General features: G+C 69.1%; 1 protein-coding gene across 2 annotated transcripts; it reads right to left on the reverse strand.

The window, feature by feature from the left end:
* Positions 1 to 1,484: 1,484 nt before the first annotated feature.
* WDR18 (WD repeat domain 18) lies at positions 1,485 to 7,983 on the reverse strand. 2 transcript variants are annotated; one of them, XM_072722057.1, is made up of 10 exons: positions 7,475 to 7,983; positions 6,496 to 6,606; positions 5,128 to 5,261; positions 4,773 to 4,914; positions 4,197 to 4,340; positions 4,025 to 4,089; positions 3,806 to 3,930; positions 3,464 to 3,630; positions 2,828 to 2,948; positions 1,485 to 2,712 (listed from the first exon to the last, which is right to left on the reverse strand). In XM_072722057.1, exons 1-10 carry the CDS (start codon positions 7,682 to 7,684, stop codon positions 2,012 to 2,014), a joined length of 1,920 nt encoding a protein of 639 aa, XP_072578158.1. In that variant the 5' UTR covers positions 7,685 to 7,983; the 3' UTR covers positions 1,485 to 2,011. The 2 variants fall into 2 exon arrangements, with proteins under 2 accessions (XP_072578158.1, XP_025874991.1); XM_026019206.2 differs by having other exon boundaries at positions 2,828 to 2,896; positions 7,475 to 7,800.
* Between the last annotated feature and the right edge of the window lie 2,786 nt (positions 7,984 to 10,769).

A 10,769-nucleotide genomic window follows, 5' to 3' on the forward strand; every position in this document is an offset into this window, starting at 1 on the left:
TCCTGGGAGGCGCCCCGCACTCGCACCAGGTGCCACGGCTCCTGCATCGGCACCGTCGGGGGCAGGCCGGGGCTCTCCCGGGACAAGGCAGGGCCGCCCCGAGCCCTGCGCCTCCGCGTCCCCACGTCGAGGGGCCGCCGTGTAAACAAGCGAACACGGGGAAGGTTTCCCCCAACCATGGTAAAATATACATAATACAACGTTCCAGTTTGGCCCAACGCACATTTAAATTTTTTTTTTTTTTTTAATTTATGATAGTCACAGAGAGAGAGAGGCAGAGACACAGGTGGGGGGAGAAGCAGGCCCCATGCATCGGGAGCCCGACGTGGGATTCGATCCCGGGTCTCCAGGGTCGCGCCCTGGGCCAAAGGCAGGCGCCAAACCGCTGCGCCACCCAGGGATCCCCCAATGTGCATTTAAAACATTTTGTCTTAAGACTCAGGGCATGGAGCACACCCCCCCACCGTCTCCAGAACCTTCCATCTCCCCACACCGACCCCCCCACCGCCCCTGCTCCCACCAGGTCCTGTCTCTGTGGACGGGCCTCCTCTGGGGACCTCCTGGGAGTGGGGTTCTGCGGGAGGCGTCCTTCTGGGTCTGGGTCCCCTCCCTGAGCCCGGGGGTCCGTCCACGTGGGGGCAGATGTCGCCCCCCCACCCCGGGTTGCACCCGAGTGTGGACAGGCCACCGTGTACCCGCTCCCCTGGATGGACACCCGGCACTGCCCCTCCCGGTGAGCATCACTCGTGCCGCTGTGACCCAGCAACCACGAGTTCCCATTTCCTTTGGCGGAGTTCCCAGATGTGGATGTGCTGGGGGACATGGGGACTATTCTAGAGGTCCCTCCCGCCCCTGCCCCCCCACCTCACGCTTCACCCGCCCGTGCACGAGGCTGCGGTCCCTCTGCCCCCCCCACCCCCCGGGGACAGGCTGCTGGCACCTTCCCCTCTGGCCGCTGCCGCCCACCATGTGGGGCCAGGTTGTGCTTCCACAGGACGTGGACAGAACCCTCGGCCTGCACGGGCCCGCACCGGTTCCAGAAGGCTCCATGCAGACGGAGAATGGGTGCGTCCGTCACTGACAGGGAAACTGAGTCTGGGCCCCGGGTGCAGCGAGTGCAGGCCGGCAGCAGCGTGTCCAACCTCTCCCGGTGTGGCCGCAGACGGAGGGGGGCAACCTTGTGGGCAGCCCCGGTCACGGCGCGGAGACCACCTGCCTGTCAGTGCACCAGGCCGGCCAGGGGTCCCCTGCTGCCCTCAGATCACAGCGACGCCCCACGGCCGCCCAACCCCCCTCCCTCCCTCCCAGCCCTATGGGAACAGGGGCCACCCGGTCACCTCTGTGTCCACCCACTGGGCAGGGGCGGGGCGACAGCAGATCCCAGGACCCAGCAGGTAGGCAGCTGAGGGTCCAGGGCGGCGACCACGCGAATCCTGGGGGGTGAGGGGCCGTGGGAGCAGCACCCCCAGAACAAGCAACACGGCTCCTTCCAGAACATTTAATGAGAGGTCGCAAACAAGGCAGGAGGGAGCCTGGCTGCAGGCACCGGGGCTCCGAGGGCTGGTCCAGGGGTGGGCACAGGAGAGGGGCCTTTGGTCCCTGGGAGCCCCGGGCAAACCCAAGGCCCTGCTGGCCTCCCAGACCCTCTGCACGCTGGGTAAGGGGGTGTAGACCCTGGTGCCCCAGGACCCCACCCCACATGGCAGCACCGGGCAAACCCTGCTGAGCCCCTTCCTGCCGCACTGCTGGCGGGAACCCCAAGGCCGGTGGTGACCCCTCCCCTTGGGCCCCTGGGTGTGAGGCTGCGCGGTCACGGTGGTGTCCCCAGGCGGCCAGCAGGACTCCTCCCTTGGCACAGATGGGGCACCCCCTCAGCTGTGGGGCAGATGGACCTCAGGGCACAGAGCCCGGGGACAGGGCGCCCGTCGCCCCAGAACACAGACCGGCGTGGACGACCGGCTCCAGCCGCAACCAGACGTCACCTGCTAGATCACACGGATTTTCTGGATCATTAAGCCAGGCTGTCGGTCAGGGACAGCTTTCCGGAAGGTTCTGAGGATTGCTTTGGGGCCCACGTGTCTGGGCCGGGCTCCAGGTGCTGGCTGCAGGCCACGTCCCCAGGGCAGGAGGGACAGCCGGGCTCCCTCGGGCCGTCATGCCAACAAGGAACACTGTCGGGGGCGGTGTGGACACGGTCCCCCCAGAGGACCCCGGCCCGGGCTGGGGGACCCCTGACCACGCTGCTGTCCCTGAGCCAGCCCCGCCCAGAAGCCTCCGCCTGCACCTCAGAGGCTGCCGCCCGAGTGTGGCCTGGCCCCACGGCAGAGCCCAGCCCCTCACCCCGAGAACCGGGCCTTCTGGGCACCAAGTTCACAAGTGGACCCAGCGGTTCTGCCGAGGCAGGTCCTGCCCGAGGCCCGGTGAGCGTGGCCCCGGGCGGCCCCGGCAGAGGCCCGAGCAACAGGGACTTTAGTTCTTTTGTTAAAAAAGAATAGCACCGAGAGGCCACAGGAGAGGCCAGCGGCCCAGCAGCTGGAGGACACGAGCCCGCGGGGCGGGCCTCGGGCCGGCGCAGGGCGCTCACTTGGCCGGCCGCGTGATGATGCGCGTGGAGAAGTCGAAGAGGTCGCGGTTGACCTTGCGCAGGTTGTGCACCTCGTCCTCCAGCTCGGCCACGCGGATCCGCAGCTGGTCCTGGCCGCCCAGGACGCTCTGTGGAGGGACAGGGCTCAGAGGCCAGGCGGCCGGGAAGCCTCCCAGGGCCGCCGTCCCCACGGTCCCCGACAGGGCGCCCCGCACCCCCGTCCAGGGCGCGGCCGCCGCCCACCTTCTCCATCGTGCTGCTCATCACCGCGTGCAGCTGCTCCGCCCGCTCCAGGTGGCTGGGCTCCGAGCCCTGCGACACACAGGGTCTGCGTCAGCGATGGGCGGCCCCCGGGGGCACGCAGCTGCGGGGCAGGCGCCTCACTGGTACCCGACCGAGGGGGACCGCGGCTCCCACCACGCCTGGTCAGAAGCAATGCACCCCGTGTGCTCCCCGGCCCAGGCCACACCGTGGGCACAGGACCCGGAGGGACGCCCAGACACCAAGGACAGCCGGTCAGCCCCACAGCCCCACGGCCGGACGCGCTGCACAGGGACGCTGTCTGTCTCCTGCTGGACAGCGTCTGGGCACGGCGCCCTTGGCCGGCAGCCGGGTGCTCAGCAGAGCCAGACGTCGGGCTCCCTGCAGGAGGGCCGTGCACAGAGACGCCCCGGGCCTGGGGGACAGACGGGTAACCCCTGGAGGCACCGGGGTGGGTGCCAGCGGGATGAGCACCACCTGCTACTCTGCAGGAGGCAGCCGGACACATGGCACATCCCCTAGGGCCCCAAGCTCAGGTGCCCAGGGCACCACCCCAACCCCGACAGGACGTAAGGAGCTGCACCAGCAGGTGTCCCTGCGTGTGGGGGCAGCGCCCACCTGTTGGTGGAGGCCCAGGCGCAGCGTGAAGCCCCCGCGGTGCGGCTCATCCCCGTGCTCAGCGCCCAGCAGGTGCTTGTTGAAATGGGGCAGGGGCAGGCCCGGCCTGAAGTCCGAGCTCAGCATGCTGACGGGCGCCAACATGATGGAGGCGTTGGTCACGGGGCCTGCGGGGGGACAGGCTCCGTCAGGACCCGCCTCCCCCCAGCCAGGCCACCCAGGCGCCCCCACCCCCGAGCCGCCCAGACCGGGTCCTTCTCACGGCTCCAGGCCCGAGCCACACGCTTCCGAGAGCTCTTAGGGGAGCTGGCTGCCCTGGGCCCCCAAACCTGGGCACCTCACCTTTGAGGGTCACCGTCCTGATGCACTGCTTGCTCTGGATGTCCCAGAGGCGCACGGTCTCGTCGTGGGAGCCCGAGAGCAGGACGCTGCCGTCAGTAGACACGGACAGACAAGTCACCTGGTTCCTGGGACGGACAAGCCCCGGTTAGGCCGGGTGACCCCGAGCCAAGACAGAGAGAACGGCCCCTCCCGCTGCCCCGCTGCCCCCCAGCCCCGCACCTGTGCCCTCTGAACACCTTCCCGTTGTCCTGCTCGGGCTGGAAGCTCTTCTCTCTCTGTCCAGGCTGCGGAGGCCAAGAGGGCCCGTGAGCCAGGGTAGCGCTGGGGCCCCACGGCCAGCGGCCCTCCAGGCCCAGGTGCTGCCCACCTCCGGCTGCCCGCAGCCACTCACCCAGGTGCAAAGGTCGACCTGGAAGATGGAGCCGTCGCTGCCGCCGCAGAACAGGTGATGCTCGGCCAGGTCCATGGTCACGGCCATGATGCCCACGTCAAAGAGCACAGACAGCAGCAGCTCGCCCGACGAGACCTCCCACAGCTGGGGGTACCAGGGCACGTGGGACAGATGCAGCCCTGACCAGGAGACCCTGGGCCCCCGGGGGACTGGGACCGCACCCACCACCCTCGGGGCCTTCCCCGGGACAGACCCTCGCTGTCGCATCCACAACCCCCGCGTGACCTGCCGGGGGCCCTGCCGGTGGCAAAGCCCCAAGGCCGGGTGCCCTCAAATCCCCCGCGGTTTGGCCAGGGAGCTGCCAGGCGCAGGCAGCCAAGTGGGAATTTCCAAGCCGACATGGGCCTGCACCATCCACCCTCTGGACGTCCTTGAGGCGGAAGCATCGGGGGATTAAGAGCTGTCTGCAGCTGCCAGCCTGGGGGTGGAGGCGATTCACCGGCTCACGCTGGCCAAGAACCTGTCCACGGCCACAGCATGACTCACGGATCCACTTGGGGTGCGGGGGGGCCCTACCTTCACGGTCTGGTCCAGGGAGGAGGTGGCCACTCGGGCCAGGGGCCCCCCAAAGCCACAGTGCAGGTCTGTGATGGGGAGGGTGTGGCGAGACCAGACGTGCCGGGGGGCCGGGGTCCTGGAGGGGTCTACCTGCAGCACGCTGTGTGGAGGACCGGACCTCAGGGGCGGGGGGCACCTCCCCTCGTCCCCACATGGCCACCAGGCCATCCCACCCCCGAAGCTCTGCGACGGCTCCCTGGGTCCCCGCCCCCTCTCAGCCCACCTGGCTCCTGGCCCCTTCCCGGCCCGGGGCCCCGGCCTGGCCTTTCCCACATGCTGCGCAGCCCGACCTGGACCAGGCCCAAGCTTCTACCTGCACAGGCTCCACGCCAGCACCAGACAGTCTTTGCCCCCCGACAGGAAGTGGCTGCTGTCCCCCGTGAACTGCAGGCATGACACGTCCTGGTAGTGGCGGCTCAGAATGACCAGAAGGTTCCCTGTGGAGACCTGCAGAGGGCACAGGTCAGTGGTTCATGGCCCAGGGCGGTCTGAAATGAAGGCTCGGTAGCTGCTAGCTGTGCCTCCTCCCGGCCGTCCTCTGCCCACCGAGTCCCCAAGTGGATGAGGATCCTGTTTCAGCTCCTGCCCCCCCATCTAGTCACCGTGACCCTGAGTCCTGGGCATCAGGTGGCCTGAGGACCCCTGCCCAGAGCAGGAAGGGACAGTGATGGAACCATGGCCTCCAGGGAGGAACGCGTGGCTCCCTCTGCTCAGGACCAGCTGGACCCGGGACCCAGGAGCAGGAAGTCACTTCGGATGCCGCCACGTGAGCAGGACTGAGAGGAGGCGGAGGCCCTAGGTGGGGGGGACAGGTGAGCCCATCCCACCCCCGGGAAGGTGGGGTGGGCTGGGGGGGGGGCGCTCCTGTTGTGAGATGAACCGTGCTCTTATCCGAGCTCCTGGGGCCAGGCCTTCCTCGAATGCTGGGTCTTTGCAGGTTAGCCAGGTCAGCCTGAGGTCATGCTGAACCTGGGGAGCCGTGTCCTCACAAGAGGAAGACGTGGGGGAACACAGGCCCTTCCCCCCCGAGGCCCTGCTCTGAGGGCCTCAGCTTCCCTGCCCGTCCGCCTCCACGCAGAGGGAACGGGTCAAGGGACTCATACCTGCGTCAGGCCTTCAGCCTGAGCCGCTGCCCAGGGTGGGCCCCGTGGGGCGCCCCTGGAGGTCACGGCCCACAGGGTCAGGAGTGCTCCTAGAGCGCGGAGGGAGCCAGCGCCAGACAACAGCCCCCTCCTGCCAACTCCTACCACGCCCCTGGTGGGGACAGGGGACACGGATTTCTGGCCACACCTGCGGCACCAAGGCAAGGATTTCTACCACGACGGGCAATCTCTGATGAACCCCCGCCTCAGTTTCCCTCCCTGCACCAAAGCAAGTGCTTCTTAATCTTAGCATCCTACGATGGGGTTTCAAAGCCCCAGGAGTGAATAACCAAGCCCCCCTACGTGTCTGTGACCCCCTGAGGACGCCGGGGAAGGACAGAGATCGTTTCACCGCTGCGGACAAGGTCCAGAAAAGCGGGGCATGATTACACGTCCACCTTCTGGCCCCAAACCGGGCGCTATCTCTGCGGGAGGTGAGGCGGGTCTCTCCGCCCAAACACGACAGGTGACAACACGGCCTAATCAACCCAGCACCGGCAGACCGGACGCCACCACCTTAGTTTTACACATTCTCTTACCTCCCACAGGTAGATGCTCTCCGCGATCCCCGCCAAGACATACAGACCATTGGGTGACGTGGTCAGACAGGTCACAGGCCCAGGACACATGATCTTCTGCTGGAGCTGGTCCTGGAGAGACATAAGCAGCCCTGAGCCTCCCGCAGAACAGGGAGCTAGGGGGCCGGTGGGGAGGAGAGCCCCAGGGCGCCAGGAAGGGGAGTGGGACGGGGCGGCCGAGGAGGGATCTGCTCCAGCCCCAGGCCTGCAGATGCGGGACGGGAGCAGAGCGGAGCCTACTCTGGGCGAGGGGGGCGCAAGGCAGAGTCCACGGCCCTGCGCGCACCAGGCGGCGGGCTGAGCGCGGGGCTGGAGCGGCCCACGGCCCACGGGCCGCGGCCTGGGGTGTTTCTAGGAGGAAAGCCAGGGCTGTACGGCGAAGGGCAGCGTCTCCAGCGGCCTCCCCACCCTCCACGTCCTTCCAACACCAAGAGACCCTCGGACCCCAGCCCACCAGCTCAAAGTCCTTTTATTTTTTAAAGATTCATTTATTTATTCATGATGGGGAGAGAGGCAGAGACACAGGCAGAGGGAGAAGCAGGCTCCCTGCAGGGAGCCCCCCCGCGGGACTTGACCCCGGCGCCCCAGGACCGTGCCCTGGGCCAAAGGCAGGCGCCAAACCGCTGAGCCCCCAGGATCCTTCGAAGTCTTTTATTTAAAAAAAAAAACCATCCTATTTATTTATTTGAGACACAGAGTGAGCCAGAGAGGGAAGGGGAGAGGGAGACGGAGCAGCAGAGGCCCCGCTGACCGGGGAGCCCGACCCGGGGCACGACCCCAGGCGCCCCCGGAAGTTGCCCTTTTAATGGAATCTCGCGCCCCCGCCCCGCGCATGCGCAGCGCAACCTAACGGAGCCCCGGCCCCCCCGCCCCTCCCCGGGCCCCTCGGGCGCCCCGCGCGCCCTCCCACGGAGCCGGGCCCGGGCGCGCGCCGCCGCACCTTGCGCTGCAGCTCCCAGGCGCTGATGTAGTTCTTGCCCAGCTGCGCCGCCAGCAGGTACTCGCCATTGAGCAGCGCCAGGCCGCGCGGTCCGGCCTGCCCGCCGCGGTACGTGAGCAGATTGGCGCCCGAATGCAGCTCCCACACCACGCAGCTCCACAGCTGGGCCGCCGAGTCCGTACACACGGCCACCTCCATGGGAGCCGCCATCTTGCCGCCTCCACCGCCCCGGAAGTGCGTCACGCCAGCGAGACGGGCCCCCCGCGCCGCCAGCTAGAGCGCCGCCCACGCCGCGCCTCCAGGGCGCCTGCGCGGCGGGCGGGGCGCTGGCCACGTGCTGGCCGCGGGCGCCCGGGGCTCGTCTGTGCGCGCGCGGCGGCGGCTCGAGGGCAGGCCTCCTCCGCGTGGGCCGTGGGGAGCGGGGCGCAGGGCCTCCGGCGGACGGCGCTTCCCAGGCCCGGGTCGTCCGGGCCCCGGTCCTCGAGGTGCGCACCCCGACCAGGGAGCGGGGTGCGCGGCCCGCCCGGGCGGGGTCGGTGGGCGCGGCGCCTGCCCCCGGGGCACGGAGGAGCCCAGGCCCGGGCTTTGAACAAAGCGGCGCCAGCTGCGGACCTTGGGAAAGTTAGAATTCACTCGGGGGGCGGGGTCCCGGCGCGGGGCGGGGCTGCAGCAGCGGCCGGTCCCGGCCCCGCCCCCGCACTGGCCCCGCCCCCGTCCAGGCCCTGGCCCCGCCCCCGCCCTGGCTCCGCCCCGTCCAGGCCCTGGCCCCGCCCCCGGCCCCGGCCGGCAGGTGGCGGGCGCGAGCCTCCGACCCGGAGGCGGACCCGGAAGGGGCTCTGCAGCCGCCGCGGCGCCCAGCGCGGGGAGGGGGGGAGGGGGTCCCCGGGCCCGCCTTGCAGGGGGGCGGGGGTGTCAGCGACGGGGGCTCCCGGGCGGCCGGCCTGGAGGATGGGGCCGCGGAGCCCATGCAGGAGCCCGGATTTGATTTCATCCTGGGGCGGCCCCGGCGTGCAGACCCCCGCAGCCGCCCTGGCCCGACCTGTGCCCCGACCCTGTGCCCCGAGGATGCGCAGAGCCTGGAGCCCCGGGCCTCGCGGGGCAGCACCTGGACACTCGCCCGCGCTTCCCGGGCTCGGTTCCCCAAACACCTCTTCGAGGCCGGCATCCCGGGGACCTGTCTGGGCAGCGCCCCGGTCTGACCCGCCGCGCGGCTCCGGGGCTGGGCCTTTCGTCCGGACGCCGCCCCAGGACTTGACCGAGCACCTCTGGCTGCAGGGCCAGGGTCCCCGGCGCCCTGGGCCTTGGTTCCCCACGCAGCAGGGACACGTGCTCGCACACAGCCGTGGCTTGGGCGCTGGGTGCTGGGTGCTGGGTGCGCCTCCGCCCCCGGGGGGCCTGAGGCCTCCGAGCTCCTGGGTTGCAGGACCAGGGCGCAGGGGCCAGCCCAGCCGGCGGGGGTTGTGGGGTGACCAGTGGTGCAAATGGGTAAACTGGAGGCCCAGAGGGCGCTAGCAGTGCGCGCGGGTGCAGCCCCGGCCTCCTCCCCCTCCTCCCGGGAGGTCAGAGGTCACCCCACCCCCAGCCCGGGAGTGTGGAATGAGGGCAGACCAGTTATGTCAGGAGAGCAGCACAACAGCCGAGCTTCCGGGGCGTCTGGGACCACCCGGTTGCGGGACCTCCTGGTCCCAGATCCCGGGCTGGGCGGTGTGGCTGTAGCAGCAGAAGCAGGATTGGGGAAACTGAGGCGCCCCTCCCCCATCTCAGTCCCGCATTCTTCATTTGTCGCTCTTCCGTATGGAGCACCTCGCAGGCGGTGCGTGGACTGCGTGGACCCCCGAGAGCGGAGCAGGCCCAGGGCGCCTCTTCCCCGGGGCAGAGAGGTGGGATGAGGGTGGGGGTGAGTCACATGAAGGCCCCCCCCAGGCCCACTGCCTGCCCAGACCCCGGCTCCCTGCAGGCTCCCTCACTGCCAATCTGGATCTGTCTCCCCCCTCCCCCAGCCTCCGGGGCATCCTCACCGGCTCCAGGCTGGGGGGGGGGGGCAGAGGGGGCAGGGAGGGGCCCAGCCGACCCGCTACCCCTGGGGCTGTGTGACCTCGGGGCCTCTTGCCCACTCTCTGGGCCTCTCTGCGGAGGAATGAAGATGTGGACTGGCCGGTCCAGTTTGCAAGAGATGGCCCTTTGGGTTTTTTTGTTGTTTTTAAAGCCCAGTTTGTTCTGTAAGCTTCCTTTTTTTTTTAAATAAAGATTTCATTTATTATTTGAGAACGAGAGCACATGAGCAGGAGAGGTGGGGGCAGAGGGAGAAGCAGGCTCCCTGCCGAGCCCTTGGGGCTCACCCCAGGACCCTGAGATCCTGACCTGAGGGGAAGGGAGATACCCGCCCCTGGGGAGCCACCCAGTCGCCCCAACACATACAATATGCTTTGTTTTCCTTTTCAAAATTATTTTTCTTTTCTCTCTTGGGGTGGGGACGGGGAGCCCTGGGAGGCCGGAGGATTGCCTCTCCTCTGACACCCCCCCCACCCCCCCACCCCCCCCCCCACCCCGCCCAGGAGGCTGGGGCCAGGAGCAGGAGAGGCGGTGGGTGTGTGTGTGTGTGTGTGTGTGTGTGTGTGTGTGTGTCTGTGTGTGTGTGAGTGACAGGGGCCGCGGTAGCGGGAGCGACCCGGCAGGACAGGAGGGGCAGGGTTCGGCTCAGCCCCAGGGCCAGGCAGGCGGGCGGGCGGGACTGGCCCCGGCCGGTGCAGGCCGGAGCGCCGGGGAGCCAGGGGGCAGGAGGCCGGGCCTGCACAGCTGCACACGCTGACCTTGAGCCGTAGCACACCCGGTGTGCGGGGGGCACGGGGGCACGTGGCTTAGCCGCCGCTCGCGCGGCCTGAATCGCGCACACAGGGCGCCGACTGCAGCGGGGGGCGCCCGGCCCTGGGGTCCCGCTCCCTTGGGGTACACCTGCTACACCTGCGGGATCCTGAGGAGACAAGGCCAGAGCCCCGCAGGAAGGCTGGTGGGGGCCGCGGGCTGGGTTCCTGACTCTGGAGATGGCGGGGGCCCGAGGGGGGCGTCCAGGGCCGCAGGGCAGAGGCCCACGTGCGGCTTAGTGTCTCCCACGGTGACAAGGGCCTTTCCGGGCGGCGGGCGTGGACGTTCCAGGCAGTGGGAAGCTCTGCAAAGGCCCCGAGGAAGGCCCAGCCAGGGTGTGGGGGGCCCAGCCACACACCCTGGGGCTTGGGTTTGGGGAGTGACTGGGGCATCAGAACCCGGCAGGGCAGGAAACCCTGTGGAGGGGCTGGGG

Source organism: Vulpes vulpes, chromosome 9 (assembly GCF_048418805.1).
Source record: "Vulpes vulpes isolate BD-2025 chromosome 9, VulVul3, whole genome shotgun sequence".
Taxonomy (NCBI): domain Eukaryota; kingdom Metazoa; phylum Chordata; class Mammalia; order Carnivora; family Canidae; genus Vulpes; species Vulpes vulpes.